General features: G+C 37.9%; 9 protein-coding genes and 1 non-coding gene across 11 annotated transcripts; 7 read left to right on the forward strand and 3 right to left on the reverse strand.

The window, feature by feature from the left end:
- Nucleotides 1–2,499: 2,499 nt before the first annotated feature.
- On the forward strand, nucleotides 2,500–4,111 carry LOC106451515 (proliferating cellular nuclear antigen 1). The gene is made up of 4 exons (XM_013893445.3): nucleotides 2,500–3,053; nucleotides 3,281–3,433; nucleotides 3,512–3,609; nucleotides 3,688–4,111. Exons 1-4 carry the CDS (start codon nucleotides 2,735–2,737, stop codon nucleotides 3,907–3,909), a joined length of 792 nt encoding a protein of 263 aa, XP_013748899.1. The 5' UTR covers nucleotides 2,500–2,734; the 3' UTR covers nucleotides 3,910–4,111.
- Nucleotides 4,088–7,371, reverse strand: LOC106451514 (cytosolic enolase 3). The gene is made up of 13 exons (XM_013893444.3): nucleotides 7,126–7,371; nucleotides 6,894–7,048; nucleotides 6,588–6,762; nucleotides 6,421–6,492; nucleotides 6,214–6,330; nucleotides 5,990–6,070; nucleotides 5,805–5,881; nucleotides 5,586–5,689; nucleotides 5,270–5,368; nucleotides 5,092–5,177; nucleotides 4,825–4,911; nucleotides 4,543–4,740; nucleotides 4,088–4,348 (listed from the first exon to the last, which is right to left on the reverse strand). Exons 1-13 carry the CDS (start codon nucleotides 7,228–7,230, stop codon nucleotides 4,277–4,279), a joined length of 1,428 nt encoding a protein of 475 aa, XP_013748898.1. The 5' UTR covers nucleotides 7,231–7,371; the 3' UTR covers nucleotides 4,088–4,276.
- Nucleotides 7,372–7,780: 409 nt separating this feature from the next.
- Nucleotides 7,781–10,075, forward strand: LOC106451512 (tubulin beta-7 chain). The gene is made up of 3 exons (XM_013893443.3): nucleotides 7,781–8,272; nucleotides 8,407–8,676; nucleotides 9,216–10,075. Exons 1-3 carry the CDS (start codon nucleotides 7,879–7,881, stop codon nucleotides 9,899–9,901), a joined length of 1,350 nt encoding a protein of 449 aa, XP_013748897.2. The 5' UTR covers nucleotides 7,781–7,878; the 3' UTR covers nucleotides 9,902–10,075.
- Nucleotides 10,076–10,492: 417 nt separating this feature from the next.
- LOC106454933 (DNA-directed RNA polymerases I and III subunit RPAC2-like) lies at nucleotides 10,493–11,586 on the reverse strand. The gene is made up of 3 exons (XM_013897006.3): nucleotides 11,328–11,586; nucleotides 10,913–10,989; nucleotides 10,493–10,797 (listed from the first exon to the last, which is right to left on the reverse strand). Exons 1-3 carry the CDS (start codon nucleotides 11,426–11,428, stop codon nucleotides 10,586–10,588), a joined length of 390 nt encoding a protein of 129 aa, XP_013752460.1. The 5' UTR covers nucleotides 11,429–11,586; the 3' UTR covers nucleotides 10,493–10,585.
- Nucleotides 11,587–11,646: 60 nt separating this feature from the next.
- On the forward strand, nucleotides 11,647–13,203 carry LOC106454932 (mitochondrial import inner membrane translocase subunit TIM10). Its single transcript, XM_013897004.3, has 6 exons — nucleotides 11,647–11,787; nucleotides 11,866–11,921; nucleotides 12,176–12,228; nucleotides 12,598–12,636; nucleotides 12,749–12,818; nucleotides 12,933–13,203. The coding sequence occupies exons 2-6, from the start codon at nucleotides 11,877–11,879 to the stop codon at nucleotides 12,984–12,986; spliced, it is 261 nt and encodes an 86-aa protein (XP_013752458.1). The 5' UTR covers nucleotides 11,647–11,787; nucleotides 11,866–11,876; the 3' UTR covers nucleotides 12,987–13,203.
- A 2,742-nt stretch (nucleotides 13,204–15,945) lies between these two features.
- TRNAV-UAC lies at nucleotides 15,946–16,018 on the forward strand. Its single transcript has one exon. It is a non-coding gene; the product is annotated as a tRNA-Val (tRNA).
- Nucleotides 16,019–16,504: 486 nt separating this feature from the next.
- Nucleotides 16,505–19,860, reverse strand: LOC106451509. 2 transcript variants are annotated; one of them, XM_048754832.1, is made up of 3 exons: nucleotides 19,601–19,860; nucleotides 17,046–19,240; nucleotides 16,505–16,962 (listed from the first exon to the last, which is right to left on the reverse strand). In XM_048754832.1, the coding sequence occupies exons 2-3, from the start codon at nucleotides 19,152–19,154 to the stop codon at nucleotides 16,663–16,665; spliced, it is 2,409 nt and encodes an 802-aa protein (XP_048610789.1). In that variant the 5' UTR covers nucleotides 19,155–19,240; nucleotides 19,601–19,860; the 3' UTR covers nucleotides 16,505–16,662. The 2 variants fall into 2 exon arrangements, with proteins under 2 accessions (XP_048610789.1, XP_048610788.1); XM_048754831.1 differs by having other exon boundaries at nucleotides 16,505–16,974.
- A 321-nt stretch (nucleotides 19,861–20,181) lies between these two features.
- Nucleotides 20,182–21,017, forward strand: LOC106451510 (17.6 kDa class I heat shock protein 2). The gene has a single exon (XM_013893441.3). The coding sequence runs from the start codon at nucleotides 20,377–20,379 to the stop codon at nucleotides 20,845–20,847; it is 471 nt and encodes a 156-aa protein (XP_013748895.1). The 5' UTR covers nucleotides 20,182–20,376; the 3' UTR covers nucleotides 20,848–21,017.
- A 973-nt stretch (nucleotides 21,018–21,990) lies between these two features.
- Nucleotides 21,991–22,777, forward strand: LOC106453698 (17.6 kDa class I heat shock protein 2-like). The gene has a single exon (XM_013895918.3). It carries the CDS (start codon nucleotides 22,172–22,174, stop codon nucleotides 22,637–22,639), a length of 468 nt encoding a protein of 155 aa, XP_013751372.2. The 5' UTR covers nucleotides 21,991–22,171; the 3' UTR covers nucleotides 22,640–22,777.
- A 2,146-nt stretch (nucleotides 22,778–24,923) lies between these two features.
- On the forward strand, nucleotides 24,924–25,908 carry LOC106453700 (glutathione S-transferase U1-like). Its single transcript, XM_013895919.3, has 2 exons — nucleotides 24,924–25,309; nucleotides 25,408–25,908. The coding sequence occupies exons 1-2, from the start codon at nucleotides 24,989–24,991 to the stop codon at nucleotides 25,759–25,761; spliced, it is 675 nt and encodes a 224-aa protein (XP_013751373.2). The 5' UTR covers nucleotides 24,924–24,988; the 3' UTR covers nucleotides 25,762–25,908.
- Nucleotides 25,909–27,745: the final 1,837 nt, after the last annotated feature.

Below are 27,745 nucleotides of genomic sequence, written 5' to 3' on the forward strand. Positions count from 1 at the left end.
AAAAAATTCTTCAAATTTCAAAAATAAAATTTGGAATTCGAATTTTTATTATACAAAGTTCATATTTGAAAACGTATAATTCGAAAAATATAAAAGACAATTATTTTTATTTAAATAATTATTTATATTTATATATCTATAAAATAAGGGTATAATAGTTCTTTTGCCTCTTTAGTGAAACTTCATACTTTAAATATTTGTGAAAATGTTTTCTAGTGAATGTAAACATGAATAATAGTACCAAAATTGAGTTAAAAGTAGAATTGTCTCATAAAACATTTTGGATTTTGTTTTAAATAATTTACTTATACCAGTCTATTGGACTTTATTTTAAACCATTATATTTTTTTTTTATAAGATAATACTAAATATTCAAATATATGATACATGGTTTAGAACATATAAATCAAATAATATTGGAAATCTATATTATAATGATTGGGTTTTTGCTCTCTCTTCAGCGCGCCACGTCAGCATTCTGTGGGTCCCACTTTTAAAAAGTGTGAAAAAGTGTCAAGTCCATGGTTCGAACCCGGGTTATTGAGATATAAATACCAACATTTATACCACTAAACTAAAGGATACTTTGTACATTGATGGCCGAAACTAATATATATTTATGAAGGTCGGAAACTCTTGCTTCTTCGGCTTTCTCTGTGGGCCGGGCCTAGGGAAGGAAAATAATATAGATTGTTTTTAATTGATTTCCTGATTCTTTGTTGAATAATATTATTTGCAGATTCTGTGAATCATGAGTTTATTCCCGCCGGACGTGCTAATTATTACATGCCATCTTTGGAAGTCGGTTCCATTGTGTAAGTCGATCGTTTTGAGGTTGATAGGTGCTCAAGCATGTACAAGATAACTGATCATTCATTCCTCATTCGTTTCATCTCACCAACTATTATTGATGAAGTCATCACGAATGCTCCTAAAATCAATCTTCAGTTATAATTAGATTGTTCGACAATTTCCAAGTGATTGCGAACACAAACCTAGAACTCCCAGGTATATTATCATATTGCATCTGAGTTTATATTATGTTTCGATATCATAATTGATATTTAAACTCGCAGATGTGGTTGGGCAAATCCGTTCTGTTCAGGTCTCTGACCTTACCAAAGAAACAACCCGAGTCGTTATCCGTCTCCTCATTGATCCGTAAGAAACAATCAACACACAATTCCCTTTATATTATTATCTATATTGTGCTAACATCGTAATCAAAAATATTTCCTAGCCAAAATATGTGGTCGTCTATTTATCTCCCTTACTTATCAAACTAATTTTACACAAACCTTTATTTTACAGCTTAAAAGAAACCACAACATCCCAAACAATCAAAACACCAAAAACTAGAATTCCAAAAAAAAGACAAATCATTAATGATCACTTCTCTTTTTTGTCTAATCTTAGAAATAAACTTCAAAACAAATATACCAAATCAATCACCTCAACTAAAACTCAACGACACATACATCGAGTCAGCTAAACAAATACAAACTACACGGCCAACTATTTAACAATTTACAAACTTACTTTCGCAAAGAAGAAGACGAAGACGACATCAGTGAAATTACCTAAACAAAAAAGCAGAGTAAATTACGAACTCTGATAAATACAACTAACAATGATTTTTGTTTACATATTACCCATCAAATAAACGAGAATTAAAAACAACCAAACCAGAAGATACAAGATAAAATCCCGACAGACACAAAGACGACAACAACATCTCCACCTGCTCACTCCTCTTGTCTTATAAAAACAGCTTACATGCCCAATGTCAACAGGTCAATGTTATTGTCTTCTTAAGAGAAATACATAAATTCGTTTAAAACCCATTAAGGCCCAAATACTCAGAACTGTCACTCATTTTATAGTTATTTCTACAAGTCTTCATGTATTTGTTTTAAAGGTCCGGTAAGAGCAACAAGTTTAAAAATAAAAAAGAAACATATAACAAACATAATAAAGATAATAAAAATTATTACTTAATACACAAAACTTACACAACTAAACTGGAGAAAAAATATCCAGAAACAAAAGGTATTCTCAACAACTTTAATATAATTTTTGTACTCTTAATAGTACAAGAAACAAATTAAAAAGACAAACAAACAATAAGTCTCAGTGACACAGCAAACAACACCACAAATTATATCAATCACATTACTAACACAATTTAGTACTTCATAAGTGGAGAACAATGCATACACAATTTATCATCACAACTCTAACCCTATATAAAAAAAACTTAAAAAACAACTCAAAACGCAAAATTCACAACTACAATAACCCTAGCAAATATTGAAATGAAACAAAAACTCTGTCTACGACCCCCGCGCACAACTACAATAACCCTAGCAAATATTAAAATGAAACAAAAACTCTGTCTACGACCTCGCAATGCCCCTGGTGCACATAATGGCTGTATTTAAACTTTATAAAACAAATCATTATAAATACTTTAATTTGATCCTTCTTTTCAAATATCTTCGGGCCGAATGTGGGCCTGTAACACACCCATGAAAAAGGCTTAAGTGGTGGTGTGTACGGTCTGTCACAGGTGATTATTCATCGCCAGCCACCACCCACTAAACAAGAAGCGGGAACCAAATACCCTAAAGGCTAAAACCGAGGCGTTTAATATCGATTCCCGCGAACTCATTTCACCATCAATCTCCTCCTTCAGAAAGCTCCAGAACCCTAAATCCACAATCCTTCGAACAAGATGTTGGAACTTCGTTTGGTTCAAGGCTCTCTCTTGAAGAAGGTTCTAGAATCGGTCAAGGATCTGGTGAACGATGCCAACTTCGACTGCTCCAGCACTGGCTTCTCTCTCCAGGCCATGGACTCGAGCCACGTGGCGCTGGTGTCTCTTCTCCTGAGATCCGAAGGTTTCGAGCACTACAGGTGCGACAGGAACCTCTCCATGGGGATGAATCTCGGCAACATGTCCAAGATGCTCAAATGTGCCGGAAATGATGACATCATCACCATCAAAGCCGATGACGGCGGCGACACCGTCACCTTCATGTTCGAGAGCCCTAGTAAAGTTTCCCCCTTTTTGCTATTTCGGTTCTGTAGAGTTTGTTGATTTCATTACAGAACAAAACCCATAGTTTGTTTTTAGAGAAATGAAGGAAAAAGGGTTTCATTACAGAACAAAATTATAGTTTGGTTTAGAGAAAGGAAGAAAAATAAGTTTTTTTTTACATGTATACTATGTTAGAAAGTGTGTAATAATCTTCTTATGATTGATTGATGGATGGTGCAGCACAAGACAAGATTGCGGATTTTGAGATGAAGCTGATGGACATCGACAGTGAGCATTTAGGAATCCCTGACGCTGAGTACCACTCTATTGTGAGGATGCCCTCTGGTGAATTTTCCAGGATATGCAAAGATCTCAGTAGCATTGGTGACACAGGTATTATAACGCACTGTTGGTAGTCATTGAGAGTATTCAGTGAGTTTTCTCCTAACGTAGTTGTGCTTTTGATTGTAGTTGTAATCTCTGTGACAAAAGAAGGTGTGAAGTTTTCAACAGCAGGTGATATCGGGACAGCTAACATTGTACTCAGGCAGAACACAACTGTGGACAAGGTATGAACAACAGTCACAATTCATCCAGAACCTTATATACAATGTTGGGGTGACCTTTTGTTTTATGTGTGTTTGCAGCCTGAAGATGCAATTGTGATAGAGATGAACGAGCCTGTAGCGCTTTCATTCGCGTTGAGGTACATGAACTCCTTCACAAAGGCGACTCCCTTGTCTGATACCGTGACAATCAGTTTGTCCTCGGAGTTGCCAGTCGTGGTGGAGTATAAAGTGGCGGAGATGGGTTACATTCGGTACTATTTGGCTCCCAAGATTGAAGAAGAAGAAGACACTAATGCCTAACACGTCTCTGGCTTCTAGATGCACAACCTTTGGAACTCTTCTTGGATGAATGTTTTTTTCTTTACTAAAGTCCATTGTTAAGATGTCTGTCTGTTTGGATTCAGTTGTTTTCTGGATTTTCTATGTTACTGCATCGCTAGATTAGATCATGGTAAAACAGATTCGGCTGGTTTTGCAATTTGAAAAAAGACATGTTTACCAATTTCTTCTTGTTTTGTTCTTCAAACTTGCAAGCCAAAGACAAAAAATAACAAAATGTTACTTTCGAGACACAGAAACCCGTCTGCGTAAGAAAACCAGACTCGAATGCATCGCAGCAAGACGAGACAAAAATTTGTAACAGTTATATATCACATAATTCACTTGTTTAGAGAGTTTGCCTCCAGTCTTCTCCGGCGTACACAGCTTGATCCCCAAGCTCTTCCTCAATCCGAAGCAACTGCAAGAAGATTTCAAATGACTTTCAGTTTTTTTCGTAAAGAGTACTTTCTACACATAACACAAAACATGAATTGAGAACACTATCTAGAAACTAAATGTACTACATGGCAGATCCAAAACTGAGGGAACAATTATTTTATAAGCTAAGCTACATTATTCATAAGTCCCCAGATATTAACAAAAGATACAGACCTGGTTATACTTCATGGTACGTTCTCCTCTGCAAGGAGCACCAGCTTTGATAACACCTGTTGCAAGACCCACGGATAAGTCGGAGATGAAAGAGTCCTCTGTTTCTCCACATCTATGTGATGTCACCACACCCCACTGGGCATCCCTTGCCAGTTTCACTACTTCAATCGCTTCTGTTACTGTACCAATCTGATTCACCTGCGTATCACAGTATGCATGTTATGTTTTTATCATTCTTTAGGTACTAGCATATCTATCATACAACAATTACACACGATATACCTTGAGAAGTAGGGCGTTACAAGCAGACTCCTGTATTGCTCGCTCAACACGTTTTGAATTTGACATCAACAAATCATCACCTACCACCTGCAAAAGTACAATACTGAGGATTTAGACGACGAGAATAATTGTACAAACAGGTTTTGAGTTCCCTTTTTAACATGGTTAGCCTGGCTTGTTTTATGTAACCATCTGATTCCGTGAAAAGATTCAGAAGATAGTTATATCTGAAGTTAACCATTTCTAACAGGGGAAACCGAGTTTGACCTGGCAAATTCCGAGATTGGAAAAATACTTGGTGTGTTCCCAATCTTCCTTGTCAAACGGGTCTTCTATAAACACAATGGGATACTCTACCACCACAAGGAGACCAAGCAGAAAATAAGGTCGTCAGAAATCTAGAGCAGACCCAAAGGAAAATCTAGCATAAGGGGTATAAACATACCAGCACAAAGTTCTTTATACATGTCTATCATATCCTCCGCTGACTTGAAATTTTGCCCAGATTTATTAGGAGATTTGATATCCAGATCATACTTGGTACCTGCTCAGGAAAGAATCGTGGGAAAAATTCCAAGGAAAATAAAATATAGTAAAAAAACTTGGCAAAAGCATGATACGAATTGGTTACACATTATAACATCTTTTTCGTGTTGCGAGCCAATTGTGAATGACAATGCCTAGAACTAAACCAAGACTATCCATGACTGAAACTTAAAAGTAGCCTCGGAAGACCAGTTTGCAAAGACCTATAACATTACCTATACAAAAATTAGTGGCAGCAACATCAATAGCTATCTTTATCTTATCACCGTATCCTGTTCGGTTGATAGCTTCTTTCACAAGCTCCAAACCTTCCTTGAGACTGCAGACAGTTACAATTATGTATATAAGGTATTTATTCAAGGAACTATAACACAATTTTTCTCATTTTTTACTGATGCCGTCACCACAAGCAACAGAAGAAAAAAGATAGTTACCTTGAGATATCTGGAGTAAGGCCACCATCTTCACCAACATTACACCCCATATTACCATTCTTTTCAGTAACAACAGCCTGCCATACACAGAAATAGATCATATCTCACCTTTATATACAAAGTTACAGATGCAAATAGAAAATTAACTCCCAGAAAGCCATATATCTTTAAGAAAATTGACCGACCTTTAAATGATGATATGTCTCAGATCCCCATTGCAGGGCCTCCTCAAATCTACTTGCTCCAACTGGGAGAATCATAATTTCCTAACAATATATGCAATGTTATAAATGTGTAAACAAAATGATTTGAACACCAAAACAATTCTAGAAGAGTGGAAAAAAAAAGTATTCCCAAGAACTTGCATGAGAAAGAGGTAGAACAGAAACACTAATAATGGGTTGAATACCTGAATGGCAAAATGGTTCGAAGCATGATTGCCGCCACTCAAAACAGTGAAGGCAGGTACCGGTAACGTCATGTTTGCTCGGCCACTAAGATCAGAGAGGTGCTTGCATAGAGGGACCTATTATATAGCGCTTCTATCAGAATCTCCTAACAATAGAGTATGCATGAAATGTATAAGATAAGAGATAATATTGCCAAGCCTTAATACCTCTTTCTCAGCAGCTCCAGCTTTACATGCAGCAATGGAAACAGCTAGTATAGCATTAGCCCCAAGCTCATTCTACAAGATAATTAAATCAAAACAAACCGTGACGAAGATATACTAAAACTTCAAGATTCCACAATCCTAAACAATTGAAAATATATGAGAGATACCTTCTTTTCAGTTTTGTCCAAGTCTATCATAGCGTGGTCGATCTGAGCCTGAAGTTTAGGGTCCATACCGATCAACGCCTCAGAGATTCTATCATTGATGTTCTTAACAGCTTTAGCCACACTGTTTCCCAGATACATTCCTTTGTCTCCATCACGTAATTCAATAGCTTCGTATCTAAAATGAATGAATCAGCTTAATCATATTACAAACTTCAATGTCAGAAGTATCCTTGTAAGAGGTGAAATTCAATTCATGATCATGCATCAACACAATTCAAACAAATAAGGAAGATTAAGAGTGCTCACGTTCCAGAGGAGTCGCCACTGGGAACAGAAGCACGAAAGACGCCTTTGTTAGTGTGAAGATCCACTTCAACTGTTGGAATCCCTCTGCTATCGAGGATCTGCCGTGCTTTGACCTTCGTTATCACAGATGGTACTGCTTTCTTCATGTGATTAGCCTGCACGAAAACGATAATCTATCAGGATAAGGTATCACAATTGCATGAAGGGAACAAAAGAGGCGAAAGAAACGCACGATGAAGAGAACGGGATCTGAGGTTTTAGCCCTAACGGCGGCGTTGACGGCATCCTCAATTTTCCGAGAGAGTGTGTGCTTGTCTAAGTACTCCTGCACAGACATCTTCTTCTTCCTTCTCGTTTCGAATCTTCACGCAATTCTTCGATGCGTTCGTCAAGCAAGTTTGAATCTGAAAATTCCTTTTTCCGATTTCGAGTGTAAATTTTGGTTCGGCTCCGGTTCAGGATTCCAATCAGAAAAACGCCATCAAAACACGACGACGTATCGTGTTAGTCAAGCATGCGTGCCGTCTAAGGATTAAACTGTCGTACATCACGACGTTTTATATTTTTGAACGAATAGGGCTTTCTAGAAAGAGTTAAAAGCCCATTAGAAGCTCTCACGTGCGATTGCCAGGTTGGAAAATAAGAACTGCTTTTCTCTCACGTGAGATGCCGTTTTAGTAACTGCTCCTTGGTTGGGATCCAGCTGTCACACAAACCAGATTCCGAAATTCAAAAAGATTTATTTTTAACGAGCCATTTTTATTTTTGAATTTCCACCCGTTACACCACCTCGAATTACGTGGCACCATCGTAACCGTCCATTAGTTGATATCCCATTTCGAATCACCAAATATTAGCCGTTAAAACCTCTTTTCCTTTATAAAATGGACCCTCGCTCTCCCTCTCTCTCTCTCCTAAAACATCCGCTCTCCCCCTTTTTCAAAACCTCTCTCTCGCTTTAGATCCAGTTCTAGGGTTTGCGAAGATGCGTGAGATTCTTCACATCCAGGGAGGACAGTGCGGGAACCAGATCGGTTCGAAGTTCTGGGAAGTGGTGTGCGCCGAGCACGGCATCGACCAGACGGGACGTTACCAGGGAGACTCCGATCTCCAGCTCGAGAGGGTTAACGTCTACTACAACGAGGCGAGCTGTGGGAGGTACGTTCCTCGCGCCGTTCTCATGGATTTGGAGCCTGGGACCATGGACAGCGTTAGATCTGGACCTTACGGTCAGATCTTCCGTCCGGATAACTTCGTTTTCGGCCAGTCCGGTGCGGGGAATAACTGGGCGAAAGGTCACTACACGGAGGGTGCTGAGCTGATTGACTCGGTTCTTGATGTTGTTCGCAAAGAGGCCGAGAACTGTGACTGCCTCCAAGGTATGATAAAACTCTGTTCATCGCTAATTGATTCGTATCTTTAGGTTTATTGGTTTAGAACGGTTTAGTTTTAAGATTTTGTGGTTTGGCTGGTTGGTTTATTGTTTTCGTTTGGTTTGGTTTGGATTTTGCAGGGTTTCAGGTGTGCCATTCGTTAGGAGGCGGAACTGGTTCTGGAATGGGGACTTTGTTGATCTCGAAGATCAGGGAGGAGTACCCGGACCGTATGATGCTGACGTTCTCTGTGTTCCTGTCTCCCAAGGTCTCTGACACTGTTGTTGAGCCATACAACGCGACACTATCTGTGCATCAGCTCGTTGAGAACGCTGATGAGTGTATGGTTCTTGATAATGAGGCGTTGTATGACATTTGCTTCCGTACCCTCAAGCTTAGTACTCCAAGCTGTAAGTATCCTCTTTCTATAATCACTATCAATGTTGTTGTCATGTCTCAGTGGTTTTACTTGTGATGCTTTGCTATTCGTTAGTACCTAATTTGAGATTTACATGGGTTTTGCTTATGTGATCAGAATGAGGCTAGTCCTCCCTGATGTCTCTATGATTCTTGTCGTTAGTTGTAATCATGAAAGTATATCCCTTGCTTGAATCTTTTGCCATATTCGTTAGTACCTAATATGAGATTTATTTGTATGCATTTATGGGGGAAAGTTATGATCTGAAAGTATATATTTGTCTGTGATGTCTCTATGGTTCTGCTCTTGTTTGTTTTGTTTGATGTCTAATCATGAAAGTATATATTTGTCTGTGATGTCTCTATGGTTCTGCTCTTGTTTGTTTTGTTTGATGTCTAATCATGAAAGTATATATTTGTCTGTGATGGAAAAATGCTAGAATATGATCAGAGTACACGGACTCTTATGGTCTTACATGCTGTTTCAAATTGTTTTCATCAGCTAAAGCTTTTCGTTTGCTGAATTGTGCAGTTGGTGATCTGAACCATTTGATCTCCGCAACCATGTCTGGTGTAACCTGCTGCCTTAGGTTCCCTGGTCAGCTCAACTCTGATCTCCGAAAGCTTGCTGTGAACTTGATCCCGTTCCCTCGCCTTCACTTTTTCATGGTGGGATTTGCTCCCCTCACCTCTCGTGGCTCTCAGCAGTACCGTAACCTCACCGTCCCAGAACTGACCCAGCAAATGTGGGATTCCAAGAACATGATGTGCGCTGCTGACCCAAGACACGGTCGCTACCTCACCGCCTCAGCTATGTTCCGCGGCAAAATGAGCACCAAAGAAGTTGACGAACAGATGCTGAACGTCCAGAACAAGAACTCCTCCTACTTCGTTGAGTGGATCCCCAACAATGTCAAGTCGACCGTCTGTGACATTCCACCAACCGGGTTGAAGATGGCTTCGACTTTCATTGGTAACTCAACTTCGATCCAAGAGATGTTCAGGAGAGTCAGCGAGCAGTTCACTGCCATGTTCAGGAGGAAAGCTTTCTTGCATTGGTACACAGGGGAAGGCATGGATGAGATGGAGTTCACAGAAGCTGAGAGCAACATGAACGATCTTGTCTCGGAGTACCAGCAGTATCAAGATGCCACAGCTGAGGAAGAAGGAGAGTATGAAGATGAAGAAGCTGAGTACGAGCAAGAAGAAGGCTATTGAAGAGACATAACACAAAGCTTCAACTTCCTGTTGCTGTTTTACTTTTCAAAATTTCAACTAAGTTTCTTTTTTATTTAGTTTCTGTAACTATATCGTTTTCATTAGTAGTTTATGTACTCGGCGTAGACTGGCTAAGGGATTATCAAGATTTATCAAACAACTATTTTGCTTAAATCTATTTATTTGCCTATAATCCTATGATTCAAGATCAGAGCCATTTTACAAAAATGAATGGGGGTTCAAAAAGCCTTCTTGCTTGGACCGTCCTCTATGGTTTGGCAGTACAAGTCTTGGTGCTCTCTCTATGTGAATAGGGTTGTGGTCTGCTAGCAAGTCCTTGTCTTGTTGCCTTGTTGGTGATCCTTTATGACAGTGAGTTTTTCCAGTTGATGAGTGATGTCTTCAAGATCCTTCTGATTGATTAAAGTCTTCTCTCTTTTTTTTCCGAACCTTGTCTTTGAAACTTGTCTTATGGCTGGAACTAGCTACGTTGGATCCATAGTGGCGCTCTTCAACTTGTTTATTTTAGCGTAAATCTATATTTGTTTGGATCCAGAGACTTTGAGCTTGTTTGCAATTTGTGCTTGTGGATTTGTGAGTTTTGACAATAATATTAAATACGAGTCGTCTGACAAATGTAGAGGATACAAATCAAAGATAAAACGCTATAGAGAGAATACAAAATTAATCGCTTTCAATATCCATGGACGCGAGTAGATCCCTCTGCTTCTTAAGTTCTTCTTCTTCAGCCTTCCTATTCTTCTCCTCCTCGGCGGCCAAACGCGCTTGTTCAACCTTAAACTCTGAAACCGCCTTGTCAAAGACACTCCTCACATGTCTGTTCATGAGCATGAGCTCTTGACATGCATCTTTCAGTACCTCCCTCGCCGGATCGCCTAAAACAATCACATAACCCATCAAGTTTCTATTGGTTAAACACAAACAAAGAACTCTTGCAGAGTAATAGAGAAAGAACATAGTAACAATGTTGTGAAAAGGGTGTTGTAGTACCTGTGGTCTGGACTCGGACATTGACACATTCAAGGGAAGGATGTGGGATGCTGTACCCAGCAAATGTTACTCTCGGACTGTAGAGTTGCAAGTAGTAATAATGGTTAGTGACAACATAAACACTGACTACACAGAGAAGCATACATACAAGATCAAGATCCTAAATTGAGAAGATGTTATGTCAATTCATTTAATAAGCAACCAAGCAAAGACCTTTTTATTTTCCTGAATCCTTCTAAACGGTTTGGCATACAAATGAGAATCACTAACCACATACATAAGTCTAACCAACATTCAATCGCTAAAACAGAGAACCAAATTGGGAGCCAAGAACTGGTTTTGAGAATATATAAAGTTTAAGTCTTTCTATGTCAAGTATGTATAAACAAACAGAAAAGGGTTGAAAGATACTAACTCTTGGTTTAACATGAAACGAACGGCGTTAGCAAGTGTGTGGTCTTCTTCCGCTAGAGTAAAGGAAGCAAAACTATCATTCGTGAACGAACCGTGCTCCATCTCTCCGCTTCTGCTACAGAGTTCAAACCAAAACCCCACCACGAAACTATCGAACAACACACAAAGAAGAGAGAAAAGGTTTCTTTCTCCTAATGAGCTATGCGAGGAAGTTGCGCTGAGACTTTTGTTTGCTAAAACCCTAAAAGCGACACGAAGACAGCTCGGAAGTGTTTATTTATGTATCTGAAATTACTTCTGTACCCTTTCGCAATAACGGCGTCGTTTTGACTTGATGACGTGGCGTTTTACGTCTTAAACCCTAGTTCGCTCGGTTCGGCTGTCGAGGAGCAAGCAAAAGAGAGAAGCGTCGTCCGTCGTATTCAATCTCTGAACATCTTCAATTTTTTTTTTTTGAGAAAGTAAGGATCTTTGTTCTTCAAATTCAAGTATTGGATTATAAAGGTTCGATCTTTACGAATCTTAAACTTTGTTTTCAGGTATTGCTAAGATGGCTGCTCCCAGTCCAATTCCTGCCGGCATTTCTAAGGAACAGGTTCGGATTCCTTATTAATTGTTTTGTTGATACCTCGTAAAGCTCAGATCTTTGATCTAGTTAAGCAGTGGAGTTCAAAGAGTTTCATAGCTGTCCTCTGTGTCGATGTATATCTGTTCTGTATCTTCAACTCAGATCTTTGTTCCTTAAAACCATTGAAAATTCACGATATGCCCATTTTATACTTCTTCAAAATAGATTTTGGATTGGTGTCGTCTAGTTTCTGATGTTACCTTCTCTTTGGATTGAATCAGGCGTTTAGCATGGCACAAACGGAGATGGAATATCGAGTTGAACTCTTCAACAAGTAATGAAATCAAATGCGTTTATTTTTTTCGTTATCAAGTTATTTTCTCGTCTTGAATAAGATTAGAGATTGATGCTCTCTCTCGCTTTTATGTTCACCTTGTTTTTTAATCTAGAGAAGCATCAGTTTTGTCATTGCTGCATAAACCCCATTTCAGTGCCTGAAACTTTTATGTCCAGCTAGTGTTATATCTAGAGAAGTATCAGTTTTTTTTATAGATGATATAAACCCATTTCAATGTCTGAATTGATCTTGATGAAAGATTACTTAGGTGTACAATGTATAGCTTTGAATATATCCTTTGATAGGTCGTTGTTAAATGCCTTTGATGTGTGGTTCTTATTAAATGCCTTGTTCTTTTTTATACAGGCTTGCTCAAACATGCTTTGTTAAATGTGTGGATAAAAGGTAAAAGCTTCCTCCTATCTTGTTTTATGTGTGTTTTACAGATTTTGTTTTGAACTGATAGATTATTCAGTTGCACCAGTTTGAAGATGTTACTTTTTTGGGTATTCCTCAGGTACAAGGAAAATGAGTTAAACATGGGTGAGAACAGTTGCATTGACCGTTGTGTTTCCAAGTACTGGCAGGTAACCAAGGCTCTTGTGTTAATTAAAAAAAAAATTCGGTACTTCAAGCCGAATACTATTATTCTTCAGATATAATACTCTGATATTTTCTTTTCTTCATGTAACCGTTTTCAGGTAAATGGAATGGTCGGACAGCTCTTAAGTGCTGGCAAGCCTCCTCCACAGTAAGCCCCGTTTAGAGGCAAAGTCATAGGACCAAAAAGCTCACGGAGAGACAAAAACTCTCTTCTTTCTTTCCAAAGTTTTAAGGCAATCTTATTGTTTTTGTTGTCTTGCATTACATTTTTGGCGCTTATTTGGACAAATTATGCAATTCTCTGAGACTTTATTTATAAGAGATGAAATGAAATAACCAGATAAAAATCAAAAAAACATCTATTTATGATTTGTATAATTTATATGAAAGAGAAACGTCTATGCTATTGCACTATTACAAAGAAAGCTGGAAACTTTCTGTTCAGTTTGAAAAACTTCTGCTTGGATTCAAGATTACATAGCTGGAGAAATGAAATATGCTGTTCTGCTACATTGTTCTCGTTTATTTGATGATCTTCTTTGCTCTTGCTCTTTCCGTCCTTTATACTCAGTGGAAGTAATGGCGTCTGAGAAAGTCCACTAGAACGCTCTGCCATATCTGCAATTCAGAGATACATTCACAATTTCTTCAGTGTACCACAAGATTGACCAAAACCTATAATGGTGTTTAAAATACTCTTTTTGGGTGAATAGCAGAGACTAAACTAAGAAATGGTCGTGGCAAATCTGAGTAGAGTCGCTACATGATATCTTTGTAATGATCTGATCTTTTGGGTGAGTAAAACTAACAAGGAACTATGGAAAACAAAAAGAATTCTTTTTATTGTGGAAAACAAAGGGATGAAAAGTCCACTACGATCAACAAAAACCCCTTGTAAGAAAGAGCCATAGAAAAACGGTACACAGAGAATTGGTGATATAGAGGGAAGAGAAAAAAAACTTACTAAGACAAATGAGGTAAAATTGACGAAAACAGTTTTTTTTTTTTTCGCCTAAAAATATGGGTGAATTTGCGAAATAGCCGGAAAGATAATTAAGTGTAGGTCGCTGATTTTGACATAATTAGGCAACTAACAATTGTGTCTCTTTTGATCCGGTTTTAACCCTTTCTCATACAAATAGCAGGTGAAATGGAAGAAGGTGAGTTGACGTAGACAAAGTAAAATATGGTTAGTATTATAGCAAGTAATATATGGACAGGAGTGGAGAAAAAATAGACATCCACGTTACATATTTATTGACCACATATGTATGCACTGAGTGTTATATTTCATATCACACAAGGTAGTATAGAAGGACTAAAACCACGTCCATAATCCTTAAATACTAAACACTATCTCAACTCCTAAATACTGAATCATAAATCCTAATCCAAATATAAGCTATAATTAGGTGACTGAATGACAGTAAAATGAATAGATAAAATATAAGACTTTTCAATAAAGAATGCATTCCATATTAACGCAATACACAACTTTTAAATACTAACCCAAATCAAAATTTAAAATACTAAACCCAAATATAAACCTTAATTATCAACCTTAAACCTAATTATCAAAATATGAATAGTAAATGTAACTGCCTAGTAAACCGGAGAGATTAACGATTGAAGGAAGAGTTGACGAACCTCACGGTGGCGCCGTTTACGTTGTCGGCGACTCCATAGATTTCAAATGCGCAAAGATTTCCGTCAGTAGTCAAGCGAGCCGTTGCAGATGGCATCTCCTAGGCAAAGCTACTCCAGAAATGGTTTTGGTGGTTACACAGTGGAGCAAAAATGGGGAAGAAGCCACTCACGTTCTACAAGGTATGTGATTCTCCAAAAGCCATGATTTATGTGTGTTAGGTAAGTATTATTAATTTAGATTTTTTTCCGTTTACAGGTTTTACCGGTTGTGTAAGAGGGCATATTAGTATTACTATAAAAGATGCATGGTATATTGATGTATTAGAGTATTTAGACATTAAATGAATTATAATTTGTTTGATGGTTATACAGTCCAATTCTCCTAAAAATATATAATTTGACAAAAACATTTTCACTAACAAAAGCTTTATTTTGCCCAAGCGCCTATGGTACACATATCAATTACCAAACAAACTACAGTATAACCAGTATAAATTAATAATGTTGAGATTTTGAAATTTTATTAATTTATAGAGATATTAATTTACAAAAGCTTTTTTATTAATTTTTTTTATATTTTAAGATATATTTATTCCAAGATAAAAAAATATTTAATTTTATTGTATAAACATTGATTTTTATTTTTTGAAATTTGAAATTTATATTAACTTTATTATTATATTATTTGATGTATATAATATATATTACATAAAATTAAATATGGTTTTAGATATAATATTACTAAATTTCATCAGAAATATAAGAAGTGTTGAGAAAATATAATGATAATTTCATTGTAAATATAAAACAAACAACATAATAATAAATTACTACTTATATAAAATATGTATACATATAAATTATTATTTTATAATTTTAATGGGACTATATATTTACATCGAATTTTCTAAAAAATATTATTTTATTATTTTATCGATTTATATCAAATTTTGAACCAGTGACCGGTAAAATTTATTAATTTATAAAGATTATTAATTTATAAAAATTCAATTGTACCACTATTAAAACGAGGGAAAGTAAACATCTTTAAACAGTAAATAGGGAGACGGAACCTAAGAAGCAAGTCGTCCGGCAGAACAAGCTTCCATTTTCCGACAAGGAGAGAAGCTTGTAATGTCGTTTCTGAGTAAACTCGTCTCCATAGCTCCACAGAAACACATGGACCCATTATGTACCAAACTTTCGCGTGAGATAAACGGATGAAGAAACAACAGAAACCACAAATAAATAAAAACCTTAGGAGCGTCGCCATTAACATAACGGGGCATGATGACTAATATTGAATATGAACATTAATCTCCTTTACAGGACGATCAGACGCAGCTGATTTTTTGTGCAATCCACGCATGATGATGAGCCAAAGCGATTTGGTGAGCAATGGCAATTCTGTAACCGTTTTAGTGGTTCGTATAATATATATTAAATTATTGATAGTATTCAACAGGTGCTGTGGTGTAGTGGTTATCACGTTTGCCTTACACGCAAAAGGTCTCCAGTTCGATCCTGGGCAGCACCAGTTTTTTTATACTCAAAATTCGTACATTTTTTTGCTCTTTGGAGAAGAGATTTTCAGTTCAGACACACTTTGTGCACTGATCCACCATACTTGTTCATTTTCCATTCAGACACACCTGCTGACATCATCAACTAGCTCTCGTCAATTCTTTAGAATCTTGAAATACAAAAACTAACGAGGAGGTTGATGGAATGAAAGAGACAAAAGGCATATGCATATATTACATAGAACCATCATGTAATGGAGATTAACAACTGGTATGAATGAATATCTAAGTTTTATGGAGATTAATGGATGGTCAATGGGCCAATATTCTTCTTGCTCTTCTGTTGAACCATTGTTGTCTTCATTATAGGATTCTTCTTGTGGCTGGCCGGACATTGACGTCATCCTCCTCTCGTAGTCTGGCGATGGTAGCTTTTTGAGAACTCTTTTTGATAGACAAGTAGAAGAATAAAAACTAAAAAGTGGTTTTATTTGCTTAAATATTAATAATGGGTAGAGGTGTTCATTCAATTCAAACGAGTTTCACAAAATGTTCTATATAACGTAATCTACTCCCACACCGTAATTACATAGAAAATACGAATCATAGACTAAACATATTTATATATAATAGCCGATTATTTAGAGAAAGCGACTGGTTAAACCCTCCCCACAGGAGATACCGGTGGGTTTGAGACATACTTTGCCGGAGCCTCACCTTCAACAGGACCTGAACATGACTTCAACCTCTCGTTCTGAATCATGGACGACAAATCTCCACAAGCTTTGTTGTCTACACGCCAAGTGTTTGGTTCCACTGTCTTCAACGAGTTCCGTCCTTCGTTAACCGCTATACATATTGAGAATGCTTGCAAGAGTGAGAGTGCTGTATTGTACTCAACAGCGTAAACACCTTCTCTGTATGGAGTGAAGCTCAAGAATGGTTGGTTGCTATTATCCTGTAATCCTCCCTGCCAAATCAAACATTAATAAGTTTCATCACAAAGTATTCAGAGTTTTTGTGATTTTTTTTTTTATGAACCTGAGAGAAAAGCTTGAAGGCATCTGAAGTGGAGGCAGAGAGGTTAGACTCATTGGTGAGGATTCTAAGGTTGCAGCCCATGTCCCAACCTCCACAGTCACATGAACCACCAGACTTCCATCTCTGTATCAGCGAGGAAGGCCCTCCTTTGTGCGGGAGGCTGTGAACACCACTCGGAAGCACCACTGTAGTGCCAACCTCTGCAAAGTAATCTCCAAGTGTGGTTGCGCTCGCCTCAGCAATTTTTGGGATCTTGATCACCATGGCAGCTAGCTCGTTAGCTCGCTGCTGCGACTCTGACGCGAAGAGTGCATATTCTCTGGTTAAAAGGTCATCGACAGAGCCCACCGAGACTCTCATCTGAGCGACGATGTTGGATGTGTACTCTTGCCCTTGCACTTTCCTGCTGTGGTTCATCCATTTTCCAGTTTTCTTCTGCACTTCTTGAACGGTGAAAAAAGTGTACTTGTGCCCACATTCTTCCTTTTCTGAAACCATCTGTTTTCTTATTGTGGCTGCTGTGATGCTCTGTTCCTTGTCAACCGCGAAAGTGAAGAGCGGTTGATCGTTCTTAGACGTCACACGAAAGAGAGCCTGAACCGTTGAAGAGGATGGTTGATGATTGTCAGAAAGAATATGCTTCTGGTGACTTGAAGACGGTGAACCCTTTAGTGATGATGGCTCACGAGATCTGCACGCATGGCTCGATTTTGGTCTTATCAGAGGGTCGAGCAACCTTCTCAAGGGACTAGACCTGCCTCTGTTTGCTGCAATGGTACTATCTATAGACGAGCTTTCGCTGAGAGAAGAGGTGGAACGGTTCTCTAAACCAGCTCGCGATGGAGTAAGAGTCTGAGCGTCTTCCGCGTTGGAGGTTTTGCTTGACTTCCCAATGCTGAAGCTGAGCCGGCGAAACGGCGAAATGCTCCTTGCTCTTTCTGATACAACTTTAACTGGCTTCTGATCTGATAGCTTGGGGAGTGTCTCTGTTGACCTTCTGTCTAAAGTCCTGCTCCTGGAGGGACTGGATTCAGACTTTCTCGACCGCGGAGCCGAGCTTGATCTATTCTTCTCTGCGCTCAAGAAGTTGAGACGCTTCAAGAACGGCTTACTTCCATCAGCAGCTTCACGTCGGAAGTGGCCGTCCAAAACAGCACGCTGTTCATACGCTAACCTCTCTGGGAACAACCCCTTTCTATTAGCTTCGGCCACTCGCTCGGCTAACAACACTTTTGAATCGTAGAACTTGGACAAACCGAGTATCTGTTTCTGAGAAACGATCCCTGGTACGAACACAGCCGCAGCAGGCTTTTCTTTTCCAAACATGTCGTGAACACGAGGGTTTCGGATTCTCTCATCCAGCTTCTCTCCTTTCTTGTTGAAATCATGTGCTAGAAGAGTCCTTGATATTACCCTCGTGGCGGCTGAAGGACTCTCAGGCTTTGATAGACTCAAGAAAGTTCTGGTTTTGGGAACGATCTTAACATCAGAAGAATCTTTCTTCTCCTTCTGTAGGAATGCAGTTCCACGAGGGCTTTGATGAACCTGCACAGCGTCTCTCTTAGTGGTATCCGTATGACCATCGTCTCGAGGTGGCTCGACATCTTGAGAGCAATCTCCTGGCTTAGATGACATGAGATAATACTGAAGCGGAGGGTGATTAATCCTTCTGCGGAATGGAGAATCAACGAGACGTTTGCCAGAATCAGTAGATGATGACTCATCAGTACAGAGCGATGAAGATGTGCTTGTGTTGGACAATGAAGACCTTGTATGCTTGCTATCAATCTGTTTAGCACCAGCTTTAACATCTCTCGCTTCAGGCTTCTTGACATAACTGGGCACATAGGACTTGTACTTGACAAGGTCTCTTTCACCAGAAGCGGTTCTACCAATCCGTGACTTGATTCGATTCTCCAAGCGTTTGGGGCATACATCTTCAACTTTTTTGGTGATCTCTCGGTGGAAGTCGGAGTAAGATAAGCCGCGTTTGTCGTCTCTGAACTTAGCCGGTAGTGATGACCTTTGGGTTTCTTTGGTGAATACCTTCTTCTCAGCAGGTGGAGGTCTATCACTTGAACCTTTCTTCAGCTCCAAACGACACTCCATCTGTTTTGAATAACGTTTTCACTCAGATCATTCCTTAGTCTCCAAATGCTACTGAAGCTTCAGCTTAAAATGCTCTGGAGGGTTTCCTGTCCACAAGGAAAAATGTTAAGAGATCAAAACTTACAGTCTTATCCACACACACACACAATGACTTAAGAATCGACAAACAGCTCATGAACATGAGATCTGACTACAAGATAAAGCTGAGTAAAAAGACAAACAACATTCTTAAAGATATTCTTCTTAAAGCTTCCAACTTTACCACTAAAAAAGAAGACTAAAGAGGCCTACTACACAAGATCGAAGAATCCATTTTCACACTAACTTATAAGAGGAGATTTAAAACAAACATTTCTTCTGAAACATTCACTGGGTCTTATGAAGAAAAACGAATACTTGAAGAGTGTCGGAGAGAGAGGAAAAGCACTGCAAAATCGAATCCGTACCTCGTCGGAATCAGTGGGCATGTAACCGAGGGGAAGCAGCCATCGAGCTAATCAGATGAGCACAGCAATTACGAGGGGGAAACGGATCCCTAATCACCCGTAAAATCCGGAAGCGGGAATCGCGCCGACGATGCTGACCCTATCAGCTACGAAGCTGCTTAAAGCGTAGAGTAACTATGAGAGAGAGAGAGAAGAGCTTCTTTGTTGTTGTAGATAGAGAGAGAGGGGACAAAGTAGAGAGTAGAGAAAGTTTATTACTATTTTATTTTTGGAAAAGTAAGAAAAAGAGAGAGAGAGAGACATCTTTTTTTGGTGGCCGACGGATTTAGTAAAAAACAAAAAGAATCGTACGATGGAGATTCCTTTGTGGACGCGGGAGTTTCGTCAGACTTTGACCCCACACTTAATGGATCTCTTACTCTCTTACCCACCGTTGGATTTAGACCGGAGAATATCTCATACTTACATAACCGACAAGTACAATTAGCCCACTGTTAAGCCCATTGTAAACTTACTAATAAAACCCATTAAGGCCCATTAACAAAAAGAAACTTGATTATCCTCCTTGGACCTGCTGGAAGTTTCTGGATTCACATATCTTTTGCGTTGTAGGCTCCAGATGTTTCGTTTTCGTGTCAAGTCTAGAGATTTCGATTTCTTCCTATTTATACGTTCTTCGATGCTCTGTGTTTACTCAAAAGTCGATAAATAAATTTCAGAGAGACAAACAAAACAATTGAATCCAGAAGTTTACTTCTTGTAATAACATTCGAAAAATGTCGATGATTCCGAGCTTCTTCGGCAACAACAGGCGCGGCGGCAGCAGCTTCTTCGATCCTTTTTCTCTTGACGTTTGGGATCCGTTCAAGGACTTTCCATCATCCTCTTCGTTTTCGCGGGAGAACTCCGCGATTGTGAACGCGCGTGTGGACTGGAGGGAGACTCCTGAGGCGCACGTGTTCAAGGCCGATTTGCCGGGACTGAAGAAAGAGGAAGTGAAGGTGGAGATCGAGGATGACAGCGTGTTGAAGATCAGCGGGGAGAGGCACGTGGAGAAGGAGGATAAGAACGACACGTGGCACCGTGTGGAGAGGTCGAGCGGGCAGTTCACGAGGAAGTTCAGGCTGCCGGAGAATGTGAAGATGGATCAGGTGAAGGCTGCGATGGAGAACGGGGTTCTGACTGTGACTGTGCCAAAGGCGGAGATGAAGAAAACTGATGTCAAATCTATTCAGATCTCTGGCTGATTCAAGCATCCCAGGGCTCTGGTTCGAACTTGAGTATGTATTCTCGTGTGCTTTGGGTTCTTGTCTGTCCCAGTTCTGGTGTTTGCGAGTGTCTGTTTAGAGTTTCAATGTAATGGTTGTGAAATGGTGTGTGTCGTTCTGTGATGTGGAATAAACTTTATTAGTATTAAGTTAATGTGCATGGACTCAACACCTTGAATCTTATGGGTTATATTTCTGAGAGTGGATAGTGAAGCTGTAAGGGGGTATTCCTTATTGTTAGTTTCAGACGATTGTATGGAGGGTTCTTCACAAAATGTCAGATACAAAGTAAGCTTCTGCTTATCATCGAGTTTTGAAACTCCGGTAGTTGAAGAGAGACAACCATCGAGCTAAAGTAAAACTAAAGTACTTCCCATTCGTGTTTTAGTAGTTTGTCATAAAATGCCAAAATGATGAACCGATTAGAGGCTAATTCGTTCGTAACACACCAAAATGTCCATTTTTTTCAGGAGTCGCACAAGTGGCATGAAACATGACGTATTGGAGAGAGCATGCCCATTTAAAAGGTATATGCGACTCAGAAAAAGAGAGTGGAAGTTAGAAGACACACTTAAATAAAGAACTTCGATCAACCTGTGAGAACTGAGAACTAATTTACTTGTTTATTTTTAACCGGAAGTTTTATTTTTAGTTATTTTCAAATATTTTGAATAATTTTGAGTATTTTGAATATTTTGGTTTTTAGATATTAAAGCTAAATATCAATATGTTCAAATAAACAATTGTGATCTAGATGTTTTCAGGTAACCAAAATATTTCAGTTCGAGTTTGAATGTTTGACATTTTGTGTTTTGACTTTTGTGGTTTTTCAATTACAAAATTTTGGATTTGCCTCGTTTGAGTTTGATGCAATTTTTTTCCCAATTCTAATTATTATGTAGATCATAGATTTGTGTAAAGTTGCCCATCCCTATGCTTGCCATATGATATACATACAAACACTAAATGATGATTGTTTGGATGTAACAAGTGTAATCAATTTTCGATCAAGTCTCCAAACACCGTTGGATTGGAGCTGCTAGTTAAGATCAAATCGTAATCTGAGAACTAAGACAGGGCCCATTTCAGAGGCTATCTAATCTAGCCCACGAAATATCTGATATTTTTGTCTTGGGGTCTTCTAGATGCTTGTAAGCTGGAGAGAATCAGTGGGAGTGGAGAACAATTCGAGAAGCTCCAGATATTTCGTTTCGTTCCTATAAATAGATTCCTCGATACTCTCGAGTGAGAATCAAATTCAAGAAAAACAAACAACTTTTGAAGAAAACGAAGTCAACTGAAAATGTCGATGATTCCGAGCTTCTTTGGAAACAGCAGCAGCAGCAGCAGTTTCTTCGATCCGTTTTCTCTAGATGTTTGGGACCCGTTCAAGGACTTTCCATCATCTTCTTCGTTTTCCCGAGAAAACTCTGCGATCGTGAACGCGCGCGTGGACTGGAGGGAGACGCCGGAGGCGCACGTGTTCAAGGCGGATTTGCCTGGGCTGAAGAAGGAGGAAGTGAAGGTCGAGGTCGAGGACAACAACGTGTTGAAGATCAGTGGTCAGAGGCACGTGGAGAAGGAGGACAAGAGCGACACGTGGCACCGCGTGGAGAGGTCGAGCGGACAGTTCACGAGGAAGTTTAGGCTGCCGGAGAACGTGAAGATGGACCAGGTGAAGGCTGCGTTGGAGAACGGAGTCCTGACTGTGACGGTGCCTAAGGTAGAGACGGAGAAGGCTAGTGTCAGATCTGTTCAGATATCTGGCTGATTCAAGCATTCTCTGACCATGGTTCGAGTTTTTGTGTGTGTTGTGTGTTTCCTCTTCTGGTTTAACTGAGTGTGCCATGTCCTGTCTGAGAGATGATGTATCTATACTAAAATATTGAATAAATATTATCTTAAAGCCTCCCATAAGTTCGTATTGAAATTGTTTAATTAATTCTTCAGTTTACAAATGTCATTTTTGTTTTAAATCGCACGGTAATGATTTATGAATTTCATCACAAAACAAACACACGAGTTATCCATTTCTAGGTGTTTCCATAAGTTCACTGGACAATCTCAGTAAAATTCCAATTTGGCTGTAATTGAGTATTGCTGGTTCATGTGTATGATGGATGTGCCAGATGATGGATTTGGCTGTAATTGAGTTTTGCAAGCTTGGCCCAGTTTACATATTATAGTTGTTTTGCTGTTGTTTGAGGATAGCACAAGGGAGGAGAGAAAATGAGATTTGGAGGTGACTCATCAATGAGAGGCGGAGAGTTGCTGTGGAAGAGATAACCATGGTGATTTTATCTTAACTTTTTTGTAAAAAAAAGAAGTGAAAAGGCTTGAATGAAAATGTATAATTTCATATGTACTCAATGAAGTTCTGGAAAAAATAAATGTTACTTTTTTTCCAGAAAAAGAAAGAAAATGAATTAGATCGTTAACAACTTGGAATCATATCTATTCTCATACTATATAATAGATTGAGGAGAATGTTATTTTATTGTATCTATCTTATTAAAATAGAAGAACTTTAAACTTTTGTTTGGCAACATAGATAACAGTTAAAAAAATATAGCGTTGTTTGAAAACATGAATATCAATATATAAAAGAAAAAAAGCAATAGACTTAAGAAAAATTGAAAATTCATAATATTATGAAAACTATATATATGGGTCAGTTTTAAAATATACAAAAATGACTGGTCCAATCCAATTACCTAAAAACATCTTTGTCTAAAATAATCATAAAACAAAATTTAAATTTTATATACATATTTCAAATCAAAATATTAATTTAAAATTTATTTATATCAAAAATTGATTCAAAATATACATATATTCAAAAATTGATTTTACTAAAATATTTTTATAACCATTATAAAAATGTTTTAAATATATTTAAGAAAAATACAATACAAAGGAATTACAAACACCAACGTAAATTATGATTTTTATATTTCATATTAAGTTTTAAAAATATAATATATATGAGTATTTATATGATGGTGTGTATAAATACTATTAATTATATGATTACTTATATGATGGTAGGTAAAAAGCACAATTAATTATATGATGACACATATATGATATTTAATAGTGACATGAAAAAATAAATAACAACATATTTTTGCAATATTATATCTTCTATCTTGTTAAAATAGAAATACATTTGAGAATGTTTGGAAACAAGAATAACATAATTAAAAAGAAATATAATGTTGTTTGAAAATATGGATAGCAGCATATTAAAAAAAAGCTTATGTTATTAAAAAAATTGAAGTCCATTATATTTTTATAAATTATCTGTTTGGACAAGATTTAAAATATACGAAAATGACTCAATCTAATTACTTTTTTTGTGTAACTGGTCCAATCTAATTAACTAAAAACATATTTTGTATAAATTAATCATTAAACAAAATTCAAAACAAATATTGATTCAAAAATATACATGTATTCAAAAATTGATTTTTACTAATGTATTTTTCAATAACCATTATAAAATTGTTTTCAATATATATAAAAAAATGCAATACAAATGAACTAATAGATTGAGTAAACCTTCTTTCTACTTTTTTTATGGACCACCAAAATAAAATTAGATATACAATACTAGAAATAGCTATAATATTTGGGTTAGAATATCAAATAAACAATAAAACAAAAAAATTAATATATGAATGTATTAGTATTCCTTTATTCGTATTACAAATACAATAATAGTCAAACAATAATATATAACGGGACCATAATTTTTAAAATCAAACAATTACCAATTAATTATGAATGTATAATGTTATTACAAATTAAAGTAAACATCCGTACGGACGGACAGTTGTGTTTTGTTATTGAATATGAGATTACAACACAACACCAAACACCAACACCAAATTTGTCTGATTATTTTAACAAAAAGAGTAGTTACGTTAGCAATGACGTGCTTACCTTATAAAATAATGGGAAAAATAATTCCTTTCTGGTTTGCTGTCCAGGATAACTTATTTTTTCTATCTAGTTTGTTGTCCAAGGTATCTTTCATTTATTTATATAGAGAACATTAGTGAACGAAACATAAAACTGAAAGAAAAATAAACAGGAGTAGAACCAGAGGGATCGAAGAATGGCAGAGAATGAGGGAAAAGTAAAGCTTCTAGGGTGTTGGGCAAGCCCTTTCAGTCGTAGGGTCGAGATGGCTCTCAAACTCAAAGGCATACCGTACGAATACTTGGAGGAAGCCTTGCCCAACAAGAGCCCTTTGCTTCTTGAGCTTAACCCGATTCACAAGAAGGTTCCGGTTCTTGTACACAACGATAAAATATTACCCGAGTCACATCTAATCCTCGAGTACATCGACCAAACATGGAGTAACAATCCAATTCTACCTCAAGATCCCTACGAGAAAGCCATGGCTCGATTCTGGGCCAAATTCATCGACGAGCAGGTATATCCAACAAAACATGCTAATTATAAATATTTTTTTTTTTTTTTGTGGATCAAAGCTAATTCATAAATCTTTTTTCTTATATATTGATCTTGCAGATTCTTACTGTAGGATTCAGGTCTCTAGTAAGAGCAGAGAAGGGGAGAGAGGCTGCTATTGAAGAGGCTCGAGAAAAGTTTGCGTTTCTTGAGAAGGAAGTCACTAGAAAAAATTTCTTCGGTGGCAAGACAATCGGATTTGTGGACATGGTCGCAGGAAGTATAATCCCGTTTTGTTTGGCTCGTCTTTGGGAAGGTATGAGAATAGATGTGATTCCAGAGGACGAGTTTCCAGAGCTAAACAGATGGATCAAAAATCTGAAAGATATTGAGAGCATGAGGGAATGTATACCTCATAGAGAGAAACAAATTGAGCACATGATGAAAGTTTCGGAGCGATACAAATTGGCCTAGAAGAGAAGATCATCGTATTTCTGAAATGTTTACTATAGATATATGCTTGCATGGCTTTGTTCTTTAAACGTTTAAATAAAAGTGGAGTGTAGCTCGTACTGGCAGTAGACACTTTTGAATGATAATGATATCTTAAAAGGTTGACAATATATTATATGTTTGTACTGTGATTTGTAAGAAATAAAATGGAAAATTGTTAGACAGTTCCATCCACTTAGAGGTTTGATTAGACTTAATTTCTATATAGTATTTGTAAGATTTTTACAGGTTTTCAGGAACATGTAATCTTTGGTTTACAGTAGGCCTGTCCAATACCACTACAAGAAAACATCAAGGATTCTGAGGGAAAAAATCGTCGGAATTTCGTCGGAATATCGTTATTCCGACGCAATTCCGACGAAACACGTCGTCGGAAATAATTTCTCGGAATTTCTTTTTTCCTCTGAAATCCCTCGGAATTTTCCGACGAAATTCCGAGGAAATAAATTTCCGAGGAAATTCCGAGGATCCCTTGTTTGTCGGAAAAGTCCTCGGAATATACCGAGGTAGAACTTCGTCGGGATAATTCCTCGGAAGTTCATCGATCGATGCGTGTTTGGACATATATACATCGATCGATAGGAGTATACCGACGGACTTTTTCCTCGGTTTATTCCGAGGAACTGTTCCCTCGGTATATTCCGAGGGATCCGTTCCTCGGAATTTTCCGAGGGAGTTGTCCCTCGGAAAATTCCGAGGGAAATGTCCCTCGCTATATTTTAAAAAAAAAACGGATCGATCGATGCGTTTTTGTTCAAAAACGCATCGATCGATGTAGTGAAAAATATAATTAATTTCCTCGGAATGTAAAAAATATTAATTTTTTTGAAAAAATAAAATTTCTGAAATTTAAATTCGAAAATATGAAATTAAAAGTAAAATTGAAATCATACTAATTAATATTCAAAGTTTCACAAATAAAAATAAAACATTCCGAGATTGGGGAAAAAAAAAACTACGGGTCTGGCACGTCCGGGAACACCTCGTTCGGGTACATCCTCTGCATCATCTCCATCATTTGCTGGTTCAGCCTCCTCTGTGCCTCATAGCCCGCCTGTTGAGCCGCCATCTGGGTCTCCAACAAAGATATTCGATCATCTTTGTCCTTCAACTGAGCCGTAAGTACTTCTGGATCAACAAAGGGCGGTGGTGCAGAAGAAGGAGGAACCGACCGGGTGCGACGACCCAAACCGAACAAACGTCCCTTCTTCTTTGGAACCGACTGAATAGAAAAAAGCCAAATTTAGAAATTTAAACCAAGAAATAAATGAATTGAACTTAAAAAAAAAGAACTTACGGATTCAACGATTTCGTTGATTCGAAACCGGGACAAGTTGGTCGAAGCCGTCGAAGCGTCATCCTCGGTTTGAAGCTGAGACACTTCGTCTACCACCTGAGTTTGGACCAGGTCGACCACGTCCCTCACAAGACCGTCATCAATCTGGCCGGTCTTCTTGTTGGTATACGCCCTCCTCATTAGGGCGAGATCATCGACCGGCTCGCCATCATTTTCTTCCGCCTTGAAAAAAACATAAAATTAAAGAAACATTAGAAATTAGAAGAAATGCACAATAAATTTAAATTCTGAAACTCAAATAATTGAAGAAAAAGCGGTTGAACTTACCATGCGATCTCCGAGAGTGGCAATAGATTGAGCACCCAAGTTATGCTTGTAGATGCCCTTCCCTTTACGGTCGCTCCTGCGGTTGGTGGAGTTGGTGGAAGAAGTTTCTTTCGTCTCCTCCTTATCCCAATGCGCACACAACTCCTTCCAGACCGTGTCGTTCATCGACTTTGGGACCTTTTAATTAAAAAAAAAAGAAAAAGTTTAATAAATTAAAAAATAGTTTACTAAATTAAAAATTGTTTAATAAATTAAATCGAACCTTATTGATTTCCCACTTCTTCTTCCACTCGTGGATCTGCTTCCCATAGTTGTCCATTA

Source organism: Brassica napus, chromosome C4 (genome assembly GCF_020379485.1).
Source record: "Brassica napus cultivar Da-Ae chromosome C4, Da-Ae, whole genome shotgun sequence".
NCBI classification, from domain to species: Eukaryota; Viridiplantae; Streptophyta; class Magnoliopsida; order Brassicales; family Brassicaceae; genus Brassica; species Brassica napus.

Bases quoted from the DNA above. Each gene is read 5' to 3' on its own strand.
- LOC106453698 (XM_013895918.3), top strand. From the start codon at position 22,172: ATGTCGATGATTCCGAGCTTCTTTGGAAACAGCAGCAGCAGCAGCAGT.
- LOC106451510 (XM_013893441.3), top strand. From the start codon at position 20,377: ATGTCGATGATTCCGAGCTTCTTCGGCAACAACAGGCGCGGCGGCAGC.
- LOC106451509 (XM_048754831.1), bottom strand. From the start codon at position 19,154: ATGGAGTGTCGTTTGGAGCTGAAGAAAGGTTCAAGTGATAGACCTCCA. The intron at 16,975-17,045 runs GTTCATAAAAAA...TTGATTTGGCAG, and splicing joins CCTTCAAGCTTTTCTCTCAG to GGAGGATTACAGGATAATAG.
- LOC106451514 (XM_013893444.3), bottom strand. From the start codon at position 7,230: ATGTCTGTGCAGGAGTACTTAGACAAGCACACACTCTCTCGGAAAATT. The intron at 6,763-6,893 runs GTGAGCACTCTT...CATTCATTTTAG, and splicing joins AGTGGCGACTCCTCTGGAAC to ATACGAAGCTATTGAATTAC. The intron at 5,178-5,269 runs GTATGTTTATAC...TTGTGGTGGTAG, and splicing joins GTATAAAGAACTTTGTGCTG to AGTATCCCATTGTGTTTATA.
- LOC106454933 (XM_013897006.3), bottom strand. From the start codon at position 11,428: ATGGAGCACGGTTCGTTCACGAATGATAGTTTTGCTTCCTTTACTCTA. The intron at 10,990-11,327 runs GTTAGTATCTTT...GCAACTCTACAG, and splicing joins CGTTTCATGTTAAACCAAGA to TCCGAGAGTAACATTTGCTG. The intron at 10,798-10,912 runs GTACTACAACAC...TGATTGTTTTAG, and splicing joins TGTCCGAGTCCAGACCACAG to GCGATCCGGCGAGGGAGGTA.
- LOC106453700 (XM_013895919.3), top strand. From the start codon at position 24,989: ATGGCAGAGAATGAGGGAAAAGTAAAGCTTCTAGGGTGTTGGGCAAGC. The intron at 25,310-25,407 runs GTATATCCAACA...TTGATCTTGCAG, and splicing joins CCAAATTCATCGACGAGCAG to ATTCTTACTGTAGGATTCAG.
- LOC106454932 (XM_013897004.3), top strand. From the start codon at position 11,877: ATGGCTGCTCCCAGTCCAATTCCTGCCGGCATTTCTAAGGAACAG. The intron at 11,922-12,175 runs GTTCGGATTCCT...GGATTGAATCAG, and splicing joins CCGGCATTTCTAAGGAACAG to GCGTTTAGCATGGCACAAAC. The intron at 12,229-12,597 runs GTAATGAAATCA...TTTTTTATACAG, and splicing joins CGAGTTGAACTCTTCAACAA to GCTTGCTCAAACATGCTTTG.
- LOC106451515 (XM_013893445.3), top strand. From the start codon at position 2,735: ATGTTGGAACTTCGTTTGGTTCAAGGCTCTCTCTTGAAGAAGGTTCTA. The intron at 3,054-3,280 runs GTAAAGTTTCCC...TGGATGGTGCAG, and splicing joins CTTCATGTTCGAGAGCCCTA to CACAAGACAAGATTGCGGAT. The intron at 3,434-3,511 runs GTATTATAACGC...TTTTGATTGTAG, and splicing joins CAGTAGCATTGGTGACACAG to TTGTAATCTCTGTGACAAAA.
- LOC106451512 (XM_013893443.3), top strand. From the start codon at position 7,879: ATGCGTGAGATTCTTCACATCCAGGGAGGACAGTGCGGGAACCAGATC. The intron at 8,273-8,406 runs GTATGATAAAAC...TGGATTTTGCAG, and splicing joins GAACTGTGACTGCCTCCAAG to GGTTTCAGGTGTGCCATTCG. The intron at 8,677-9,215 runs GTAAGTATCCTC...TGAATTGTGCAG, and splicing joins CAAGCTTAGTACTCCAAGCT to TTGGTGATCTGAACCATTTG.